Source organism: Camponotus vicinus, unplaced genomic scaffold (genome assembly GCF_025532165.1).
Source record: "Camponotus vicinus isolate PSW18456_S1 unplaced genomic scaffold, iyCamVici1.0 SCAF_13, whole genome shotgun sequence".
Classification (NCBI taxonomy): Eukaryota; Metazoa; Arthropoda; class Insecta; order Hymenoptera; family Formicidae; genus Camponotus; species Camponotus vicinus.
In genome coordinates, this window is record NW_028141949.1 from 13288323 (window position 1) to 13313080 (window position 24758).

At 33.5% G+C, this 24758-nt stretch overlaps 3 protein-coding genes across 50 annotated transcripts in view; all 3 read left to right on the forward strand.

The window, feature by feature from the left end:
- Nucleotides 1–7241, forward strand: part of Shot (dystonin-like protein short stop) — a 122226-nt gene extending 114985 nt beyond the window's left edge. For 35 of the 45 annotated variants that reach the window (XM_083087450.1, XM_083087455.1, XM_083087459.1 and 32 more), the window contains 7 exons: nt 1163–1322; nt 1394–1525; nt 1762–1945; nt 2436–2498; nt 3520–3630; nt 4021–4080; nt 4249–7241. In XM_083087450.1, the coding sequence (XP_082943576.1) occupies nt 1163–1322; nt 1394–1525; nt 1762–1945; nt 2436–2498; nt 3520–3630; nt 4021–4080; nt 4249–4411 (873 nt within the window). In that variant the 3' untranslated portion in view covers nt 4412–7241. Of the gene's footprint in view, nt 1–1162; nt 1323–1393; nt 1526–1761; nt 1946–2435; nt 2499–3519; nt 3631–4020; nt 4081–4248 lie in introns of those variants that run through there. The other 10 variants (XM_083087448.1, XM_083087454.1, XM_083087465.1 and 7 more) reach the window with 8 other exon arrangements.
- Nucleotides 7242–9529: 2288 nt separating this feature from the next.
- On the forward strand, nt 9530–12794 carry Cpr5 (cuticular protein 5). The gene is made up of 4 exons (XM_083086601.1): nt 9530–9986; nt 10395–10566; nt 12069–12286; nt 12471–12794. The coding sequence occupies exons 1-4, from the start codon at nt 9975–9977 to the stop codon at nt 12624–12626; spliced, it is 558 nt and encodes a 185-aa protein (XP_082942727.1). The 5' UTR covers nt 9530–9974; the 3' UTR covers nt 12627–12794.
- Nucleotides 12795–18481: 5687 nt separating this feature from the next.
- Nucleotides 18482–24258, forward strand: LOC145964155 (uncharacterized). Of its 4 annotated transcripts, none has more exons than XM_083086606.1 (4): nt 18482–18758; nt 19103–19823; nt 21299–21473; nt 23331–24258. In XM_083086606.1, the coding sequence occupies exons 1-3, from the start codon at nt 18663–18665 to the stop codon at nt 21370–21372; spliced, it is 891 nt and encodes a 296-aa protein (XP_082942732.1). In that variant the 5' UTR covers nt 18482–18662; the 3' UTR covers nt 21373–21473; nt 23331–24258. The 4 variants fall into 4 exon arrangements, with proteins under 4 accessions (XP_082942732.1, XP_082942729.1, XP_082942731.1 ...); XM_083086603.1 differs by lacking the exon at nt 23331–24258 and adding an exon at nt 21526–22125; XM_083086605.1 differs by lacking the exon at nt 23331–24258 and adding an exon at nt 21534–22125.
- The last annotated feature ends 500 nt before the right edge of the window (nt 24259–24758 follow it).

Here is a 24758-nt window from a genome sequence, read left to right on the forward strand (position 1 = left end):
CGGTAGAGAATGATTGATTGCAATCTATCCTGTGAGCATGAAGAGACTTAGTTGATTTTTATTTTCTGCGAATGTGCAATATAAGTCTTAAACAATAAATTCGCGATTTTCCAAGATCGATTCCTCGATTCTCGTGTGCATCTTTCAGAATCTCGTGCTCGATAATCATTGTTGATGAAGTTGCGAAATTTAAGTTACAAGCAGCCAGAGAAATTTCAAAAATAAACCCGCATCGGAGATATGTAGTTAATTTATTGAATATTGAATATGCATAACGAATGTCGTGTCCTGTATTACTGCGTGCGTAGTGGCATTGATCGGAGATACCTCGAATCACCATAAGCTACTGTATCTCTCCCAACTTCTTCTGGTAAGTTTGCATGACAGTATAGCTTTATTCGATCCTGGTAAAAATGGTAGCGATTTTATTTTATTCCCATACTATTATATATTCAATCTCTGTATTTTTTTCAACAATGATAGCGCTTCGACAAGCGTAAGGGACCGCAAATCTGTACACTTATACCAGTTAGCTGCTGTCTACAATTTTGTGTTGCCTGTTAAACTTTTAGATTTTTTATCAAATTAAACTTATTTTACATTCTTTCTTGCTCGTTGCATTTATTTATATATTTTCAATAAATTCAAGCAATAATTGAATCCTAATATTATTTAATATGTGTATGTATAGTATATAGTTCTTTTTTTTATGTAGACTTTTTTATAGTAAATGTATTAAAGAAAGCATTATTTCTTATATTATCGTAGATCAAGAGAATTAATTTATACAATTACAAATATTTCTCTTCACTATATTAAATATCATTTGATTTCATTTTTATTAAATAATTAATTCACGAAAATTAATGCTTTTGTATTGTAAGCAGAAAAATATATTTTTTCCTTCTTCTAAAGTAGCTCTTTAACAAATTTCTGTCAAAAGCGTTATTTTATTTCATATGTTTTATCATAACTTGCATTGCAATGAATACGTTTTTGCGGTGTTGATAATTTTATAATTTTATTTATAGCAACAGAGAGCGTAACACAGTACTTATCTGATGATTCTGTTGATGAAACACGAATCACGATGGCTTTTCTTGCTCTTTTCCCTACTTATGTTTACATGTCAAATTTATCAGTTTTTGCTTCTACGATTTAGGTAAGAGAACGCAGTGCTCGCAGCGTACCTATGGGTCAATCGCGAGCCTCGCGTTCATCCTTGAGCGCCGGGACGCCGGACAGCCTTAGCGACAACGAAAGTTCCTTCAAGATATCTGCTAGGAAAACCAGCACGCCTTATAGATCCACCGTGACGCCCGGTAAGCTATCTAAATTACAATTTGGAAGCAATTACGGATCAAAATAATTTACCATGTTGCGATGTCCGCAGGTGGTAGCCGTCCATCTAGCAGGCCAGCCTCAAGACCTGCCTCCCGACCTGCCAGCAGACCGAGTAGCCGACCCGCATCGAGACAAGGAAGCAAGCCACCCAGTCGATATGGATCAACGCAGTCTTTGGATGGTACGAATAAATTCATGGATAGCTTTTATATTTTATATAGGATAAAACGATGTAATATGTCCCACATTTGTTTAAGTTAACATAAAATACACTTGTGATAGACAGATCTTGTTGGGCAAATTTAAAAAGATTTATTAATATTACTAATATTACATCATGTTACCCTATTTTACCTTATGGCTTTTTTTCGCCCTAGTTGAATTAATTTTCAAAACGCTAATCTAACGTTGTTGCAGATGATTCGATGACTCCGAGTCGTATTCCCCGGAGGGCCGTCGTGGGTGGTTCCAGCAATACACCGACGTCCAGTAGACACAACAGTATATCTGGTAGAAAACTTATGACCCCGGTGAACGGTTCGAGTTCGCGACCTCGTACCCCGACAGGATTGATTAGCCCCGCCAGCGGGGTGCCTTCCAGGTTTGTAACTCGCGAGACACTTATTTTTCATCGAATTATGTCTAAAACAGATCACGGACTAACTCGCATCAGTGTGTTTAATAGAAACATACATGACCGATTATCATAACATTTGCATTAACGATAATCGAGCATCTAGTATCATCTCATCCTACATTAAACTGATAGCGATGGTTCGAGGAATGTTCGATATGTTATTTTTTCCCCAATCAAGGATTTATTTACTGAATGAATTTTCCTTCTTTTTATTTTTATTCTTTATTGTTTTTTTTTCTTAAACTTTAGTATTATACGTACCACGTAAAAAACCGTCAAAGTATTAATAAATGAAGAAACGAAGTTCTCAAATTCGAGGGACTCGTGATGCGATGTCATTACATATCGATTGATCGAACCTCATTATTACATCTCGTGTTAACCATTTACTACTAACGTTCGATTATAATATTTCAATAATCATTAACGGATCTGGTTAACAACCATTTTTTAGGTTCGGCTCAATCCATAGAGCTTCGAGCATTCCAACCCTGACTGGTGTCGGAACACCTATCAGGTAAAGCAAATTAACGAATCGACAATTTCGAATAAAACTGGCTCGGGAAGGTTGATTCTTGCGGCTTTCGCTTTGCGCTTTGCATTCTGTCTTTATCATTTTATTTTTTGTTTCGCTTGTTTATAAAAATTACAGCAATAAGCAAAATGCAAAGCGCAATATATTTGAAATGCTGCAAGGTATTTTATGGTGTAGGGTATCGCTTTCTATACAAAACACGTGGTGACGGTGATACATTTAAACTCATTCTTTTGTTTGATTTCAATCCCTGATCGCATCTTCTTTTCATTTTGGTTCTTCTCAATCCCTGATCATATCTTCTTTTCGTTTTGATTCTTCATTTCTGTTTCTTTATTTGTTTAATTTTCTTGTGTAGTAGAAAGAGATTCTTTTGTCGTATACTTATATACAATATATAGAGTGTCACTAAAAACTACCTTCTTATATATCTTCATAAATATTAATCTTACACAAAAATGTTTAAAGTAAAAGTTAAATAATTTTGGAAAGGCTATATTTTAGTCGTTTCTTTTGTTAAATGGAAGCGCCAAAAAGTTTCGCAAATTATATTTTTTTAAATGGAATTACTCTAATTTATTCATGAAATCGATTCCTTGCAATATTCGGCATAAAAAGTTAAGTATAAGGATAGAATGATCAAAAATTGAAAAATTGACGAGATATTTTATACTTTAATTTATTACTTTAATTTATACTATTTATGCTTTGACAATTTTATATAAATTATAAAATATCTTATAAAATATTAACTTTTGAATTATTTTACTTCTCTTAATACTTTTATATATCAAATAATGAGAGAATTAATGTAAAAAAAATATATAGTTATTTTTAAAAAAAGCTGCTCATTGCAAATTTATTTGTGAAGATATTTTGGAAGGCAGTAAAATCAGATATTTATGAAGATATTTGAAAAAAAATAATTTCTAGTGACTCACTCTGTATATATATTTCGTGCAATAAAATGATGTTTGATTTCGATTGCTCGTTGATGCCTTAGCCGCTCTAGGATACCCGTGTATGTGGGAGTGGATATAAAATCTCCTCAGTCGACCACCAGCAATATGTCGACTCAAAGCAACCATTCTACGATTTCTACCGATTCCACTGGGTATGGCTGAACCTTGGGCTTTTACATGTGTAACCAGTTTTCCGTTTCTTCTTACACTCGTTTCGTCCTTCTTATGAATGTATTTGTTTTCGTTTTTCGTTTTCTGGGTTTCTCACAATTGACACCATTATTATTGAACCATTATTATATCTATCTACCATTAATATTCGGTTTTGCATTTTGCATATTATATCGCATAGTTTTTCACAAAAACAGTTTGCTTATCTAATGATATCATGTCAAGAATGCAACGAAAAATTTAACAAGTATAATTATTTCGATGTTACCGCTTTCATTTACAAGTTTCATGAATTGCTTGCGTGTGTATGTATGTGATCGTGATCATTTTGTACTTGTCAATACTAACAACATTTTCTTTCACAATGCCAGGAGCAGCTCCGTGTGTACAAATTCAGCAACTAACATACCAACAGCCATTAAACAAGCTAGGTAATATTCATTCACAAATTGTCTTCTTTTGATTCTGAAAAAAAAAGGTACATACATCTCAATACCGAATTTTGCATATTCGAGCGGCTTCAACGGTGTTGAGAGGTAAAACGCACGTGGATGTGCGTGTGTGCACTGGCTTATGTATACCGTGATCGTTTGTTTCAGGGTACGCACACCGTCCAGTGGATCCAGCACGCCGCTACCGCCGTCCTCGAAATTGTCGAGGAAGCCCTCCGGAGCCTCCGACACGTCCGTGTCGGGAACAACGCCGGGTACACGAAAGGGAAAACCCACACCGATCGATCAGCGCGCGCCGTTTCGATTATAAGCTTATTAACGAATACGCGTAGCTTATGAAAAATCTGCGTATGTTATATATATACTTATATATATATTGTATGCCTGAGCGAAAATTATATAAATATAAAACGTCCCCGCAAATTTATAAAGATGACCGCATGGTATTACAGGGAATAGTTACGGGAATAGTTGTGTACGATGAGAGGATAGTGCGTGTGTAATATACGAATACCAAATTTGACTTGATTAAAATTTCATAGGCAAAATGACGATACCTAGAAATAACGATATGATCTTTACATTTCGTTGAGTTTCATCAAATATACCGAATGCCATTAAAAATTATATACAATATACCAATGAGTATTTGATACTCTCTTAGGGGGTAAGGGGGATCACAGACAGTTGGGGAAATGTATTTATTTTGTGCCCGCGTTATAAAGTGCTTGAAGCATATATCTAGTTTTTAATAATCCATAACACAGTGACATAAATTATTGTTACAAATACCTAAAACTTGGTATTACCGAGAGTGCAGGGTAATGCTCTATAACTGAAAATATTTAGGCGAGATATCAATAATATCATCACTGACTTTTCTCGATAAGGACAATACTATATTGAAAAGATTCTAACGTAAAAAAAAAAGAAATCGGCGATATATATGTATTATAATTACGCTTATATTGTGTTTTTGAAGTATAACTAGTTGCCTGTAACTACTTTTATATAATAGCATAGTTTGCTCATTTGTCTCACGCATAGCTTTGCGTGTTTTATATATCGTGTAAACCATCGAGACTATTTCTCGATGAGATTTTTGACTTCTGATATTGAGCAAATTGTACACACTTGAAGACATTAATTTATTCAATATTTTCGCTTGACTTATATATTTGTATTAGTTATACGACGTTATTAACGTCTAATACGCATTTGTTAAAAAAAAAAGAAAATAAAAATAAGCGTATGCGCGCGTTTTTAGATTATGATTCGATTTATTTTTGTTATCCGTTTCGCAAATGGAATCGTAAATGTTCGGTCAATCTTATATTTTTATCAAATAAATATAATTTTTTTTTATTTAGATTAAATATAATTTTATTTTATTTTTTTGTTTTGTCACATATATGACCAGTGGAGAGAACCATTAAGTTTATAAGTCATAAATAAGTCATAAATTTTGAATGGCTATACAATTTTGTTTAAGATTAATATATTGAGAAATATTTTGACGTATTTATGTTCTTGCGAAACGGAATATTTCATAGTTTTGTAAAAAAAAAAACTATAATAGTAATCAAATCTAATTTATGATTATGCATAAGTTTAATCCTCGAGCGGTTGCATCTAAAAAGCGCAATTTTATTGTAACTATTATAATTCTTTTAAATAGATCTTTTATATATATGTCAATTTTTATGCTTGTTTTTCAAGCATTGTAATATATTATTACACATATAATCGAAATTGTATAATATTACATTATAAAGGATTACTTAAATAATAAATTTCGATGGCGAATATATTAAACAAAAAAGTCGAATCATCTGTGCATCCGCTTCAGGATTAACTTGCGAACCGCTTTTTGTTACACATTTGCGAATCGATTAATTAATGATTAATAATAATTGAAAAATAATTATTATGTAGTTGTAACTATAGGATTATATCATTCAATTATATAATTAATTTTGTAGTTGATTATGTAATTAATTATGTAATTAATTATATAATTAATTATATAATTGTATACAATAATTATTAATGATTTATAATCGATTAACGCGAGAGATTTAAGAGTTCGAAGGAACATACCTAACAGCGTTGAAATATTAAGAGGGAAAATTGTGCGAATGATAACCAAGTAAAATATATTCCGTTGCGTGAAGTGGCCTGTTAGGTGACGGGTAGAAAAAAAAACTCTGAAAAAAGACATTTCCATTTTTTTTTACATATATACTTTTAGATGCGATTAATAATTAACGAGATGTGACTCGCTGCCTCTTATAAATATTACGTAAATGCGATTAATCTTATTAACAACTTCTCAAGATACGATTTTTTTGTTTCTTTTCGACATACCGAGAAGTGCTGTATCAACGTTATAATAATAATAATAATAATAATAATGCAGTGACAAAGAAAAATATATAACAGGTACACGCACACACATGACATATTTCAATGAAGACTCTCGACCCGTTTCTCTTCAACTTTTCATTTCCTAAACGAGTGTTGGACACACATCGTGTAAAAATGTATATATAATATTTTAACGCGTGCGCGCATATTTTTTTCAAGTTTGTATTTTCTGATTCAAGTCGCGGATGCTGTCGTCAGGATACGAATCTTGCCGTTGATTACATGTCGATGCCTATATCAAGCATTGCTATTTACAATTAGCTACATTTTGCGAGAACGGATAGGGTTTTCCCAAACGAGGATAACGTGCCAACTCAATTCCTTTAGTGTTAATTGGCAGACGCATATGTATAATATATCAAGCAGATACATTTCGGGAGGATCTCGTGGAAGAGACGGCAGCTTTGTGCATGCTTCGCTAATAAGGCTTACCAAGTATCTCTCGTTGCGGTGCTCCTGTGACTTGTAATTTATACGAAGTTACAATCTTACGTCTCTAAACGAATTTTATGCAATTTTTACACCATGGATTTACGGTTTTGAAATGCGTAAAAAGGCTCCTCCATTGTAATGCTGATCATTGTAATCGGATATAAATGCGTTTTTGTCGAGTGCTGGGGCGAGAAACTGGGAATGTCGGTGGTACGTGTAAGAGAGAAATCACTGTCAAAAAATGTGTAAAGTATCAAAATAGTGTTTATCATACAGCTCTATATTGTGTGTATTTCTCCCACATCCTTCCTTTTTTGATTTAATCGGCCTTAAATTCAGATTTTTAATAAAACGTATGATATAATAATTAATGTAATAATTATTATACACATCATTATAAGATGCCATAGGCATCTCTTTGGAATTTTTAGATGATACATAAGATATCTAGAGATGTAAAAATATATTTTAAGTTTAAAAAAGCATATAATAATAATATAAAAAAGACAGACCGCTCGCATAGCCATTTTATCTATCTATATTATGATCATTTTTTATCAGATATTGCTTTGGTGAACATTTAATTTCTTCATATTCGGGATATGAAACAATATTTCACAGTATTTGATGAAATCACTGCATCCACATCAACAATTGAACCAGGAAGAACTGGATTGGCTGTAATCCGTATAGTGTGTATTAGACAAGGGAAATATTACAGAATGTTAATGTTAAAAAAAAAAGAAAACTGGTGAAACTTAATATTGCAAGATATTTTTTGGATTATAGTCTTGCATAAATATGAACTAGTAAATAATAAAGAGTTTTTGGAATATTACAATATATGAAATTATTATTTATATCCTATTTAAAAATATCTTCTTTTGATTTAATTTAAAATTCGATTTATTTTTTCTTTTATTTAATTTTTCTTAGAATTTTAGTTTGTCATATTTTTGCTGATTGTATTCTTCTAACATTTTTTCGATTTTTGCAAATTTTCAATAATTTTGAAGACGTTTTCTATGTATATTTCTCTCTTTATACATATTTATGAAATAAATTATATATTATGATGTAAAAAAGAAAATATATAAGTAATGAAACATTTTCAAAATTATTGAGAGCTCTCGAAAATCGAAAAAATGTATTCTTGTGGATATAAAATATATAAAACGATTTCATTTTTTATTTTATAATTAACTGTAAAATATATATATTTTTATATACAAAAGAAAAGTCCGAATTTATGTAATCAAGTGAGTTAATTAATTAATTTAAATGAAAAAATGCGGATAGCAAGTCCCTGATTAGTTATGCAGTATTACATTTTTTATAATGAAATGTTCATATTCATAAATGTTCACCGTTCAATTATCTCTTGTGTCTATTAGTAATCTATTATGGATCGAACACATATGCGAGTGTTCAGACACTCAATATCACGCGTGTACATGGCTATATAGCATATAGTGGATTAACGCAGGTAGAGTTACTGGCGTGAGCATGTGATTCCTCGAGAGGATCCTCGAGTTACTCTAGACTTTCTTGACCTATATAAAGCAAATATATATACGTATTTGATCAAAAGTCGGCCTGACGATGATCCCCGACTCATAAAGATTTTATTACTCAATATGTCGCAATGGCATCAATTATTGATTTACATCAGCGCTACTGAATAATACGATCATCCTCTTAGCGCGTACTTTAGCTTGACTACCTTGATCGAGTGTTTGATTACAGGTCGACTGGCTGCCCTTCGTGGTCGTATTAATAATAAATATATTTTGATTGAAATGACTTGGTTTAATTTGATTAAAAAATTTACAATAAGATTTTGGCAATCTATGAACATAATAATTATGAATATTATATAATATATTAATGAATTAGACGTGAATCGTGAGATAGTTTCTTTCCGCGAAATTAAATTCTTGATTTGAATGTTATCATAAACAGTTGAAAAAATTTAAAGAATTTTATATAATTATAATTTTTCTCTCTCACACATGGATAATGGTTTTAATTATTCTACCGAAATAAAACTCTCGAGAATCTCGAGAAATTAAATTTTCCGTAGAATTTAGAATGCATTAAATGGCTTGCATTGTGTATATTAAATTTTTATTAGTACGCAATATACATAGTTTTTTTAAATTGTTTCCTTCTGTCTCTCATTATATTTCGTTAAATAATGATAAAATTAATTATGTGTTGCAAATGATTGGTACTACTAGTTTAATTTGATTAAAAAGATTAAGGAGATTTTAACAATTTCCGGATAATAATTGAGAGTTGGACATAATCGTGGGAAAGCTTTTTCGCGAAATTAAATTCTTGATTTGGATGCCATCAGAAATAGTTTGAAAAATTTACAATTTTATATAATTGTAATTCTTCTTGCATAGGTAATGGTTTTAATTATCCTACTAAAATAAAACTGGAAAAAAATTAAATTTCCTGTAGAATCTAGAATGCATTAAATGGCTTGCTTTGTATACGTTAAATTTTTATTAGCACGTAATGATTTTTTAATGTTTCCATCGTGTTTTGTTAGATAACGATAAAATTAATTATAACTTGAAAATAATGTCGGTGCACTAAAGACAAATATAATGCAAAAATTCGACCCTACCCGATCGAAGTTCCACATATGTCCGTTTTTAATTTTACTGAGGAAATATTAACTCTCGAGAGAATTTAAATTGAATGGAAGGCTCTCCTTCCTCTCTCCCCCTCTTTTTTTATCATATATTTGTACTCTTCCGTTCACATGATGTTCTTGGGATTTTCAGCGATATCGCAATCTCCACATTGGCATATGTTATACTCTATCCATAATCCGCATAGAGTAAAAACGTATTGACCCCGATGAGGGTGGGGTGGGTGATATAGAGATGCAAGGACGGGGACGGTCTCCAGCACGACTGGTATAAAATCTAGTGTCTCCAAGTCGTGTAAAGCAGACAGTCAGTCAACGAATACCAAGGCACAAACCGGTGGTGATCATCATGTCTTACAAAGTAATATTCTACATTTTATTATTATTTGTTAATTTTCGCTCGAGTTAATTTACAATCGCACACATTTTCCACAAACGTTGATTCGCTAATTCTTTTTTTACAAGCTACAATAATAACTGATCATATTTTTTAATGAGATAATTAATCGATAAACAAGTTTAATAAAATAAAAATAAAAAGTTTAATAAAATAAAAAGTTTAATAAATTAATTTTTGCAGTTTTTTGAGAAGATATACTTAAATAAAGTTCTATTGGATATAAAATGTAATTATATTTCATTGCAGTAATTCAATGTAATTGTTACGATGCATCTGACTATCGGGATATCAGCGATATTAGCTGAAACCATATTTGAGTTAATCACCTAGCATGTCGACGATATCTGATATTTCCTTCTTGATGCACAGATTATCGGTTATTTCGCCACCTTACTGGCCCTCACCCGCGCCGAGATCACTGGTCCAGGTGCAGCCGCAGTAGCTGTCTCGCAGCAACCAGCTGCGACGGTTATCAGAGCCGAAAACTACAATTCACATCCTCGATATAGCTTCGGTTATAGCGTGGCAGATGGTCTCACCGGTAACATCCTTGCAATACAATTTGTAGATATTTATGGACCATTTAATTTTAATTGGCACAACTGAAATTAAATGCAATATAATCCGGATCGTTTATCTAAAGATATAGCATTAAGATCGACTTCGATCGAGGAAAATTATTTATTTGCAAATATCTTTCGCGCGGAAAAATTATTAAATATTAGTAATTGAGGATGTAACGATTCTCGATAAAATTGAAAATATGCAATCAATAATAGCGAATTAACGATCCAAATATATTCTAATAGCATGAAAAATCGATAATTTTGAGGAATTTTTGTTGAAGTATATTAGAAATTGAACTTTTTTTGAGTTTTACATATGTTTCTATTTTTCATTGGTATTTAAATAGAACTCTAATTATTTTTAAATCTTGGATATTTTCTTTGATCAAGATGAATCTAGCATATTTAAAAATATATATGGTTCGATTTCTTCCTGCTTCTCATTTATCTGAAATGAATATAAATTTAATCTAATTTTATTTTGTATTTCTGGGATATGAATGTAATTTTATTAGAGAAAATTGAAAACCAAAACAGTATCGTTTTAAAATTAGATATTTCAATTTTGCTGAAATTTATTCATTTCTTGATCAGAAAGATATTTATTAATTTTTTAAAATTCTAATTAAATTTAGTATCCCCAAACAGTGTTCGTTTTCATTAAGAGATTTGAAGTTATTCATTAGTTTTCAAGATATCCATCACACCAATTTGAAAGCAGTGTTTTGCGAAAAAGTTTTGCAGGCTCATTTCATTCGGAGATTTGCACACTATTCAAAATCTTATAACTTTATCAAATTTATTATTTTTTTAATAAAATTTAGAAGACATTTTTCTGCTATTATATTTTCAAAAAATATTTAAGAAATATTTTTCAATCCTTTAAAGTAGATTTAATATATATATAAAACTTTAATTTTAAAATCCTATGCGTCTATACCATTTCATGCAAAGGATGTAAATTATATGTTTTAATTTTGTGCAAATGTATTTGTAAATTGCATTGTATCTTTTTTTTCTTTTTATCAATTATGATGAAAAATTCTATAAAATTGACAGATTCAGATTTACATACAAATGAAGCAAACTATGACAGTTTTACGAATTTTTTGAAGGACATATTCTTCAAACATCATACTTTAAGGAAACATAAAGAAAAAATCAATTTTTTTCGACTCTTTAAATTAGAAGGCCGGGTTCTTAAATCTTCGATTTCGAGACAAGAGCGAGAGATGTCTCAGATTCGCAAGAGGGATTTCGTAAACAAAAGGAAGTTGAGTCTGAACGACGTTACCAAATTCGTAGAGTGAATTCCTGCCGATGTACCATTTAATTCGGTTATTTGTCGAAGAGGAGAGAAGAAGAAAGAGGATTTTCTATCGAATTATAGAATTTCCGGGACTCCGTTCGCGAAACTTAAATGGAACAATGAACGCGGAACTTTTATTCGAGTATTATAAACACGTATTCTTCCCAGGCGACAACAAGGTGCAGGAGGAGACTCGCAACGGCGATGTAGTCGAGGGAAGTTACAGCTTAATCGAACCCGATGGTGCCCGGCGTCTCGTTTCCTACGCGGCCGATCCCATCAATGGTTTTAACGCGGTCGTGCAGCGGGATCCCAGCTTCACCGCCGCTGCTGCAGCAACAGTGCATCCCATAGTTACGCCGGTTGCAGTTGCTGTTCGTCCGCAGGTCGGTATAATCCGGTTACTTTAGAGAGGCGCCTTCATTAATCTCCGCGAGCGAGAAAACGCGAAGAACGGAGATCTATCCATTTTGGTGGTAGCTTTTCCTGCCCGCGAAAATTGTTGAAGAAGATGACGAGAATCGTGCGAATTACATCGAGAGATTAAAAGTTGCTTTACTGATTGTGCAGGCGACCGTCTCGAGGCAGTTCAACTCAGCTTCCACGCACGTCCTGGCCGCGAATCCGGGACTGCTGAGTCTGGGAGTGGGCCTGGGAGTTAGATCGGGATCCCTTTACGGCACGCAGGCTCTCTTCGCGAACGGCGATATCGTGAAAGTTCGCTAAACGCATGCATAATTGCATCAGACAGCGGCGGTTCCGCTACTTGGCTTCCCTTCCACGACGCCTCTCGAAACGTTCCTTGCCCGTCCATGCGTATCACGATCCCCTTATGCATCACTCTTAGCCACAGATTATAATGCGTAAGAAGATATTACTATGTTTATCATTTTGAAACCTAAAATTTTATAATAATACATATTTTTATATAATAACAATAATAATAATAATAATAATAATAATGTATCTTGAAATAAAAATTTTTGGTAAAGATGATGAGCAATCGTCTCTTGGATTTTTAACACTGACGACCTTCAGAATTAAGATTAAGACAATCGAATTTATTGATAAATGCGATGAAGCTTCATAAAATGGCGATAAAAATCACGGCTCGATGTGAATGACGGCTTGATTAGTCGAAATGGAGTTGACATCGACGAGGAAAGAGAGGATCGGAGGAGCTTAGGAGAAATCACCGTTAATGGCGCGACCAAAGGATTTCCTGGCCGTTCCGCGGGCTTTTTACGAGCTCGCTCGAGCATTCGCGCTCAGTCGAATCAGGATTTTCAGCTTTTCAACAGCAGACGTGCTGCTTAGTTGCCCTTTTTCCGTCGTCATCCATCTTTCGTGTCGTCGGCCTCGCGCTCTCCGCGTCTAATCTCAAACCTAAGCTCGGTAGTTCCCCGTTCGCATTTCGTCTAGTTAAGCTATCAATTTTTTTCAATCATAACACGGTTGGATCATCCTAGTCGGACCCAAACATTAGCCTAATCTTCCCAGTCCGAAATTCGTGGATGATGAATTATTCGACGAAAATCCTCGCCGAATCCTTCTTGGACGCACATGTTTATTCGCGTGATTAAAAATTCAACAAAGGAATTTTAAAGACAGCATTTCATGATTAAAGTTAATAAAAACTAACAAATTTCCTAATTTTTCTTCCCTGCGATTACTTCTAAATGTAAGCATAACGCACATATTTTCTCGCGTGTTTAAAAATCCAATAGAGGAATTTCAAAGAGAGCGTTTCATGATTAAAAGTAATAATAAAAATTAACAAGTTTCTTAATTTTTTTTCCTTTTGTATAGGGTTGCACGAGATATCAAGATTAATCTTGATATTATCTTGTTTTATTTCGAAAGTCGAGACAAGATCAAGGCAAGATTTTTAAACAGTTGTCAAAACAATATCAAGATTGAGATCATCAAGATTGGTTTTTATAAATAGTTAAAATATGTATCTTCGTAAATTTATATGAAAAAAATTATTATATTGTACAAACTTAAAAAAAAATAATTTATTTAATAAATAAGAAAAATCACATTAACAAATTTAACAATTAATAAAATAAATTCAAGATTTAAGTTTTGAGAATTTTCAATACTAATACAATATTTTACGAATATATGTCTTGTGCAACTTTATCTTTGTGATTACATCTAAATATAAGTATGATAAAAATAATTTAATATGCAATCTCGGATGATTGAACTTGTCAAGAGTGTTCCAGAGAGTGTAATACTATATAAATACATTCTATTGAATGTATTATACAGTATTGCATGAGAGAGAAAGAGAGAGAGGGAGGGAGGGAGAGAATTTAGGTTTACATTCTATCAACATGAATCGCGTCAATGTAATTTCCAATATCGCGCAATGCTATCCGGCGAAGCTTAAACATGCACATGGCAATTTAGTTATATAGTGGAGCAATACTATACCGCGATACGAAGGATATATCAAGCACGAAGTCATACACAAGTAAATATGTACTGATGTAGAGGCAAAACTAACAAGCAGTATCGATTAGTCCGGGTGTCTTTATATATATTGCGACGTCACCCTTAGTTCAAAATTAATTCTCTTAGTGTGCTATTGAAGGATGTTGAAGGTAAACCTAAAGTACAAAATTCTTTTTAATTTTTATGTCTCGAAAATTATTATTTTTTTAGTTAATTTATGTATGTACTTACATACAATGTGTTTGTTTTTTAAATGCATACACGATTATTTTTTTAAATAAAATAAATAGAATTATAAAAAAATGTGTTGAGTAGAAGTTATTTTAAATTATTTTTTAAATATAAATGTTGTCATGAGAGAGACAGTTTTTACGGGAAATATTTTTTTTCTTTATTTATTTTACTTAAAAGCAATACAAGTGACAACATCTTATAAACGACTATTGAAAATATCACTTTATTGCACATTATCGAATTTCTCAAATAAAAATATCTCATAAAATTGTAGCAAAGAATATATTCAAGATTATTCGGATTAGATATATTATTCCCATTTAAAAATATAAAATTTATAAACAATGCATTTATAACATAAAATAATTAAAACTTTTTGTTTTAGTCATTATATATATAGATCTTTCTAAACAAAATAACTTTTATTGAAAACATTTTTTATAACTTTATTATTTAGAAAAATAACTGAATACATACATTTAAACCAAACCTGTTCATATAAATAATAGTAATTGATCAAAAATATATTAATTTTGTTAAATTAATTTATTTTAAAAAAATTTTATTAAAAAACTTTATTAAAAGATATGTTGCAAAACTTAATATATAACAAAATTGAGGGACGAAATATTATATTGTAGAAGGTATATAATATGCGATGATTCTTAACGGTATCTGATTATCGCCATTGAAGGGATGCGAAACCTAAAACTTGCCAGGAATCAGGGAGTTGTGGTAAATCCGGCACTTTGTGAAACTTGGAACTTTAGAGAAACCCCAAACATCCGGAAATATATACTAACCAGCCCATATATAGTCCCCGGAAAGTTGTAACAGGGAACATTCAAACGATCTAATGATTATGAACCGTTCCCATACTATACGTAATACCCGTAGAATTTCGTTTGCTTTATCAAATTATTATGTAATCTAAAACTATATAATTGCCCTCTCCACAAAGAGAATTTAATCGGAATATCAAATCTTTTGTATGCGAGTCCTGAGCGTGACATTTATAAAAGGCGCGTCGTAATTTCACATCTATCACGTTAATCGAGAGATTTTTTATAAAACCCGACCGCGTCGAGCGTTTCCGCTTCGTTGATCGCGCAACATATTCCCGAAGAATCTCTCTCTCTCTCTTCCGGTGAGAAAGTTTCTCAAGTGTTTCGGTTTCTGTGAAATCTCGAAAACTTCCCTCTCGCGCAAACTTGCCCGAATTATTCGCCGAAAGGTCACTCACAACGAGAGTTTCGGTTTAGCCGGAGATTTCTCCGCTTGCATCTATTCATTTCCGGAGTAGCTGATGAAGTCGCGGTACCAATCACTTGATCGATATGCGATTCCTCGCATGATACGTGCACCGATTAGAGACAGAAAAAGAGGAAAGGGGAGATGGCGAAGGGGGCAACCGAGCGCGATAATCGTGAGCAGATTGCGAGTCCGGAGCAAAGGCGACTTACTCGACGGTTGGCTCGGCTTTTAAAGGGTGGGAAGGATTACAATATTTCAGAGTGACGACAAGGAGCAAGCCACTGGCAAATTAATTAAATTCCTACAAGCTTGCCTGGAGAAGGGCTAAGGAGCGACGGGGGAGGGGGCGGTATAAGGGGGGCGAGAGTCGGCGGCGGCGACGGCGAAGCGCGGGCCAGGGGTCCTGTGTGTTCCGCCCGTGGGAATATTGTAATTAAGATATGCACTTCTCTCTACCTTCCATTTTCCTTCTCGTGCGCAACCCCCTCGGACCGGTATCCGCGTCCATGATTTACGCTTCGTAGGACGTGGTGTTGTCTGTTTCGACCGCGTCTAAATTGCATCCTATTACAGAGACGCCCCTCTTTTCTTCGCTCGTGTGTCGAATCTTGAGAGTTATTATGCGATAATAGAATCCTTCATTCAGCCTTTGTCATGAATTCGTGACTTACTCGATGCGAAGCAACCAGCGTGGAGAGATAATGGTTGATTTGTAATTAGGGTTGTACAAGACTCAAGATAAAATGATATAAAAATATTATATTAATATTGAAAATTTTCGAAAACTTAAATACATCTTGTTTGAATCTTTGTAATGAAAATCTCGTCTTGCGTTGTCTCGATTTTATTAACAATTTTTATTTAATAATTGCTTAAAATAATATATTTAATATAACTTTTATAATATAATTTTATGATATAATTTGGAATTATGTCATTCATTTACTTTTTAAACCAATATATAAAGATAATATTAGACTAAAGATAATAAAGACTAAAATTATCAAGATTTTTAGTTTTAAAAAAAGTTTATATATATAACTAATTAAAGATCTTACCTCGATTTTGACTTAAATTTCGAGACAAGACAAACATATATATAATAATTTTATAAATATAATTTTATTTTGAAAGACAATTTTTTTAAATATAGAAACTTTAAAATTTATATAAGAATTTATATAAAAGTGTATACTTCTGTATATTTCAATTTAATCGTCTTGTTTAAATCGTCTAAATGAATAAATCGAATTGACGCGTAATTTAAATGACTAATATACATATAAATGTACACCCAAGGATTGCTCTGCTGGCGCCCAATACCTTTTTCTCCTTCATTCGGATTGTCAGAGTTTATTGATTCACACATTATACTCACTGAAAATTCATACAATTTATTTACGAAACAATTTATACAGTTTATTATGCGCGACATTTTGCATGGCACTAAACAATTTCGCATGACACTAAAAAATACAATTTCGTTTACTTCGAATCGACAAGGTAATTTTTTTATAGATATGAGAATTTAATTTGAAGAGAAGAAACAAAATAAAGACTAAATAAAGATTAAATGAAGACGATCTCTGCTCTCTTATCGGATAAGCGATCAAATTTTAGTCGATTTTAATCGAATATCAGAAGCAAAATATGCGACTAATTAATCATAACACTTTAAAAACCTAGTTATTAGTTTGCGCTCATTATATTAAATACGTTCTATTTGTGGCTCGTGGTACTGCTTTTACATTTTTGTTGCAAGTCGTTTACTTGGTTTATCCTTCAGAATAAATCTTCCAAGTATTAAATCCTCCCCACTAATGTCAAGATATATCTAGAAGGATTATGTTGTATTATATATATTTTGTAATACATTGTATATATAATTTGTAATTAATTTTATAAGTGAAATGAATTATATTTATATCGCATTTTAAGATAAATGAGTAAATATGTACAAATTAAAATTAAATACTGCGGTTTATAATATCCGAGTGCATAATTAGTTTTGCTAGATTATTTATATGATAGATTTCGATCGAATCAATCTCTAAATAATATTTTATATATCGAAAGAAAAGTCAAACATCATGTAAAATAAATTAATTAATATTACCGCCACAACAATATAAAATAAATTTATACGAAATATTTTGTCTTTCAGATTTTAAATTAATTATTTTCTTTTATTCGTTTTTTAAAAATATTACTTACTTTAAAAATATTACTTTATTAATTATTTTTTAACTTGATGTATTACTGCTTTTCATTATTTTATCCGTTTTAATTTTAACGTTTCAATTATTCAACGTTACGGGCAAAGTATCAAACAAAAAAAAATTAAATGTTGAAAATTTAAAAATAGTGAAGAATTAAAAATATATATATATATATACTGATATGTATAAAATGCCACAAATAAATTTCTAATATTCTTCAAAAAAAAATTTCTAAAAATCATCACTCGTTTATCCAAAAGCGAATTCTGATGGGATAGCGCCCTTGTTTATCCCTTTAACATGAAAAAAAAATTGTAATATAAATCAATTGTAATATGCATTTTTTATTATGAGCGTGCATTTTTACACATTTTGCGAACAATCGATAGTTTTCCACTACTTATTTCACGACGTGTCAAAGCATTTCGCGGTGCCAAGTGCAAAATTCAACATGCCACGATTTTCCAATCATGATCCATAACGCATCGAACCAAATTGATACTATGATGACGGTTCCACGCACAAAGCAGTTACGCGCTTCAAGATGGTTGGGTAATGCAAGCTCGACTCCTTTCATCATTCCTTACAAGTAATGTGGGCCCACGCTACAACTATGGAAAGCATCTCCGCCATAATTTTCGGCTTGCTCCTGATGTTACTGCTGCTCGTACAACTGCAGATGCTTGTCGTACGTGATCAAGATTAATTGATCATAAATTGCACCTACGAATTGTTTTCGTCTAAGGGTAGTAATGATTTATTGCGCCGCGGGAGATATGTAGGTTAAATACCGCAGGGGAGAAAACAAATCCTCCGTGCGTGTAAAAGGACACAATGCATTAAAGGAGGAAAGTAATTGAAAAGAGTGTCGCGTTCATTAATCATTTCTCCCTCGTGATATCGAAGTTAAAACGCGAAAGCGTCGTCTGAAAAATTTATAACGTTTATTTATCACGAACATGTTCCTTTTTTTTTCTCTATTTTGGATACCTCGTGATGTGCCATATCATGCTTCGGATCTGGAATTTACAGCTACATCCTAGGAAGTTGCTGGCGACACTTCGATGCTACTTGACAGAGAGTGCTCGTGACGTCCGGCGCAGCGAGCGTAACCTGGTGCAACATTACCCCAAGTTACCAGACCTGTTAAATTCCAATTCCGAGTCCAGGATGGTGGTGTGGACCTCGCCGAGGATCGTACTCTCGTCACCTGCTGTGCCACGTGTCGGCCAGCATGAGTTTGTTAGAAAAACGATACCGCTGGCGCGGCACTCGTCGTCTTACGTCGCGACGCAGGTCGAGCTCCCGGTGGTGGATATAACGTGCAACTACAATTCCTATCGCTACTCGACCTTGGAGGAGAGCTTAAGGGAGCGATACGGCGCGAATTATCCTCCGGGCGAGGTGGTGTTGAATTATATCCAATTAAACACGCCGGATTCGCGGACGAGGCTCGCGAACGACGACGTCGGGAACGATCTCCTGGATCTTTTCGAGGGCAGAGCCAACGCGTATTCATCAGTGCCCACGAAGCTCGAGACGGAATATCTGAATCTCCTGGATCACTTCGTATTGAAGCAACCGGGGAAGGTATTGACCGCTGGCAAGTTTACCGAGACGCTTCCATTCGCGGATGAAAGAAATGTTGAAATGTCGTCTGCGTACGCTAGTACATGGAGCCAGTCCACCCTGAAAAGTTCGGTCGCTCAAGAGAGAGAATCCAAGTCGTCCAGCAATCAACGGTCTTTAAAAGGTACGAATACGCGTGATTTTTTGCCAGATTTGTGCGATTTGATCTCGGATTAATTTTTGATTTTTGCGAATTCTGAAATTCTTGACTGTTTATAAATTTACCACTCCAGTAAAAATATCTACTCTGCTCTTAAAATTTCGATGTCATTATCTGATCGATAGATTGAGCCTTTTATAACTTGATCGAATTTGGACAATTTTGTATGTAATTCAATTTATGGTAACATAAATCTGCAAAATTGAATTGTACAAATTTTTTAAATGTGTGCTAGTTTTATAGGAATTTGGGGGCTCTATAAATTTAAAAATGATCTTAGATTTATTCTATTACATACAATTTTTCCAAGACAAAAAAAAATTGCTATATAAAATCTATTTCGCAGCCAATTATGAATATATTTATTTTACAAAAATTATAAAATTACTTACATGTTACCTTGATTAAAAAGCTTAAAAACAATTTAAAATTACTAAAAAAAATTGCATTGAATGATCAGCATCCTTACTTAATCAAAATTAAGTAACAATTGAACCTACAATTAATGTGACTTGGCAATTTATTTAGAATCTCTCAGAAGCTTCTAATAATTTCCAAAAATCTGGCATTTTCTCGATCTCGATTTAAAAAAAAATCGAATTCGGCGTCCAAAAATATACTAAAAGGAGCTAAAATATTGAAAAAAAATTTTGTATCGCGGACTTGTAATAATCGAGCTCGTGTCTATCAGCAACGGTCATCCCGAATATTGTCAACACGCGTCGCGCTATTCCTCTTACACCGCCTTACATTCTCGTCATTACAGCAACGCGTCACGTCCTCGCCTGAATACTAATAGGCGGGCGTACAACGCTAAGGGGAGCGTGCATCTGGCTCGTCGTCATTCGAGGAATCGTCATCGTCCTTGCTCTCAATAGGGATCGGTAATGGATAGGAGAGCCGTCCTCCCTGCAGGATAGCTCTCTAGGAATCGCGTCTATTTATTGATCGCCTCGCTGCATTGGAATATTCAATCCGTCTCTCAGAGAGCTGCGATTCGCGAATACACGCTGGCGCATCTCTTTCTGTCACCGACGACTCGGATCATTTCTTTCCCCCTCTCTTCTCTATCTTTCCGCAGCGAACAGATCTTGCTAAAACGACTTTATCCAATACAATCCTAAATGTCCTTCGATGTCACGTCATTTATTAATGCCTAACTAATAATTGAATCGGTCAGAATTCTTAAATATAGCCATTGGGTATCTATTTTATCAACCCAACATGACAGGTGAAACATGTACGCGCATCTCTGCGAAGATATTTTAATAGACACTAAGGATATATATGCAAGAAGCTTTCTTTATCTTCGAGAAGATAAAGAAATTATGATAAATTAATTCGCATTCAAAAATTATCCTTACAATTCGATAGCACATGTAGTAATTAACACTTGTCATGTGTGATAGGTAAGGGAATAATGATCCCAACCTGTCTAGGTATTGAATACGGCCAAGGCGGCGGCGCAAATAGACGTTCCAACAGCTCGCAGAGAGAGCTTAGACGACAGTGAGAAACGTTCGATCGGCCAAATAGACGGCGATCCCATCCGTGAACGCCAACCCCAATTGGCTATCTGTCATGAAGTCGGGAGAGAAAACACACAGAGGAATGGTAAGTTTAGCAGCAAGAAGATAAAAGTATAGTGTTCTGGCTGTGCTATTAGCTCTCTAGGTTAAGCCGGAAATTCCAGACCGGAAGCCGACCGAAGCTGCAGGTACGAAAAGAAGAAGCCCGGCTAAAGGCGAAACGTGGTAAGGACGGGATCTCGAAGGGGATGCTGGTGTGGGAGACGATAAAGAAGAGAGAATTTAGAAATCTATTCTTGAATACGCGCTGTCGAGCAACTCGGAGTCGTTTGCTCGGTACTCTTCGGATTCGATTAAAACGGAGGATAATTAACTAATCTCGCGAGAGATTTTGATTGGAGAAACTCTCGGGACCGAGTTCTTGTCTCATAGCGAAGACAAACTCTGATTCTAATTTTCCGCGAACGGCTAATAGACACTTCCAGCTGGAGTTTTGATACGTTAATTTAGTCAGAATTCTCTGCTTTTCGTGTTAATCGCACTTGGGTTACCTGTCATTCGGGATGTCGATGATAACAATTGAGCAACTTGCAAACAAGGCACCTCTCCTCAGAACTTTCAGAGATATCCGATTAAGATTCTGCTCAAATTTTACTAATATAATTTTAATAATTTTAATAATTTAGATTTTATAATATATACTCACTCAATAAATTATTCATATATTTTTATATCAATTTATCAATTGTTAATATATATAGCTTTTTTTATCAACGAAGATCGAACCAAATAGAATAAGCAATAAGAGTGTCGCGAGTGCTCGAATTCGACGTACGTAGAACGAGGTCTGATCGGATTTCTCGCAAAAAGAGGAAGATTCGGAAAAACATGCAGCAGCCGACAATAGGATTCTGCGACAAGTGGATTTGTCGTAGAGTCAAGTTCGCCGACACGTCATTTGTTGCTGTTACGTTCCTGACTTTTTTTCTATCTCTTTCTCTCTTTCTCTTTCTCTCTCTCTCTCTCTCTCTCTCTCTCTCTCGTTTTCTATTGATGTCCGCAACGAATGATTCAGGGAGGATTTTGTCATGATGGAACGGTAATAATGTCGTGGTAATTCGAAGCTTCATGTATTCGTATTCAAGATGCATATTAGACTTACCGAGTCTATTTCGAGTAAGATGTACTTCCGACTATACATATTCCACGACCCGTTATATGCATATTTATCCCGTATGTAGCGTCGACAACTATTGGAGATGACGATCTTGTTGCTGTAAAATAGAACGAAGAAAATAATTCATTAGGTAAACTACTTCTCGGAGCTATAAACTGTCAATAAAATGCGGTTTTATTCGATGGCTTGTTCTATATATATATATATACGTCGCTGATTTGATGCAAATACAATCAGCGTGACGTCGAAATCAAGTCTAAATCATAAACGTTAAATTGCAGCGAAATAAAATGTAAAATATAATGTCGTTCATTTCCATCGTCATATTTAAATTTTATGATTTTATAATTCATATATATTGTGTAAAAAGGAGAACATTTAATAATAATGTAATAATATTAATAACATTTCTGTGATAATAATAATAATCTGTACTATATGAAATATTATAAATTTTATATATTTAATTCATGCACAAAAAGAATAAATCTTTGAAAAGATGAAAAAGAAGTTTGGAGAGATTTCTAATTAAAAATCGCAATATTTGCATCGATTGTTGTTCTTAATTATTATGTTTATAATACGACGAATAATTATTACACTATAATATCAATTAATTTTATTGAAGATATTGACGCTTGAAAATATACTATTTTGAGAGCATTGCATGCGTATATTTGTTCGTCTATTTACACAAATATGTTGCAAAAATAAAGTTTGCGCAAGTCGTGCGTTATATTTTTTATTGTATTGTATTTACTCAAGATTCTCGATCGATGACATATTGAACAAGTGCGGGTCAAACGGCGGTGGCGTCAAGTGTGCGGAAAGATGGATAGCTTCTTTAGAATCGAAAAGAGAAGTCTATTACCGGAGAGTAGCGTCAAATTGACTACGTCCCGCTCTGTCATTTATATGTGTCACTAGTTTATCAGATATACAATTCGTCCCGCAAAATGATGGAGACGATGGAAAAGAAAAAATAAATAATGAATATGCAGTTTTTGTTCTACTACTTGACTGTGCACTTTATATCGTTTATTGGAAAATAAAGCTGCTTTTTTACCATGAATTTTTTATAGGAACTTAATAAAAAGTATTTCAGGTCTATCTGGATCTAGAAATCATCCACTTAGAAATCGTCACCTTAGTTAGAAACAAGGCATAGGTCGTTGACTCCCACGAGGAGTCGAACTGAAGCGTGACTTTAAAGTTGACTGCTTTTAACCCTGGCATTTATATTCATCGGCAACTTTGATTGTGCGCCATAGGAATTGAAAATGGTTCCCGAAACGAAGCAAGACGGCAGTAAAAACTTCCACGAGGGACACTGAACGAACAGGGAGGACAGGGAGAAAGAGAGAGACGGGTAGAGTGAAATAGGCAAATCCCATGGCACTCCATCGCGTTCTGGCAGCGAGTCTGCCAGACTCTGGGGAGAGAGTGGGCCTCTGTTATACCGGAGCTTTTATTTCCGAAGCATCGATCTCCATAAAGTTGCCGCCGCGAAATGAGTTCCTGCGGTCTTCCCGGAGTTACCCTAAAGCGCTTTTGCACCTGCAGGAAATATCCGAAGCAACACGCGCGTGTATCTGGGCACAGTTGCATTTAATTAAAGAATGCAATTTGGTCCCTCGAGCGCACACAATTGTTAGACACGTTAAACAGCGTTCTTTATAGACAACGAACTATATCGTATATATCGTTACTATATAATTGTAAATCGATAAACGTGTAAATATGGAATATTATAAAATATCAATTCGTAGATAAAAAGATATTTCTCGGTTTTATTGAATTTATCTAATAATATTAAATAAAACTTGAGATTCTATTAAATTAAGGTCTATTCGAGGTAAGCAGGTGTTTCATCATGAGTGACGATTATAGAATCGAGAATTGCAAATTTGTAGTAGAAATAATTAAAATCGACAGTTGATTGACGGAGATCTATATAGTTTCTCTCTCTAATCGTTAAATTTCTAAAGACATTACATAAAATATAAATAACTTCATAATAATAAACACAATAAATTACTTTTCATATTAAAACGATATAAAAAGTTTTGATATTTTTTTTAAATTTTATATTAAAATATACTTTTACAATTTTGTTTCTTTAAAAATAAATCTTGCTTTTAAGAGAGTTAATTAAATATACATATATTCTATGAAAATGAATAATCTCTTGGA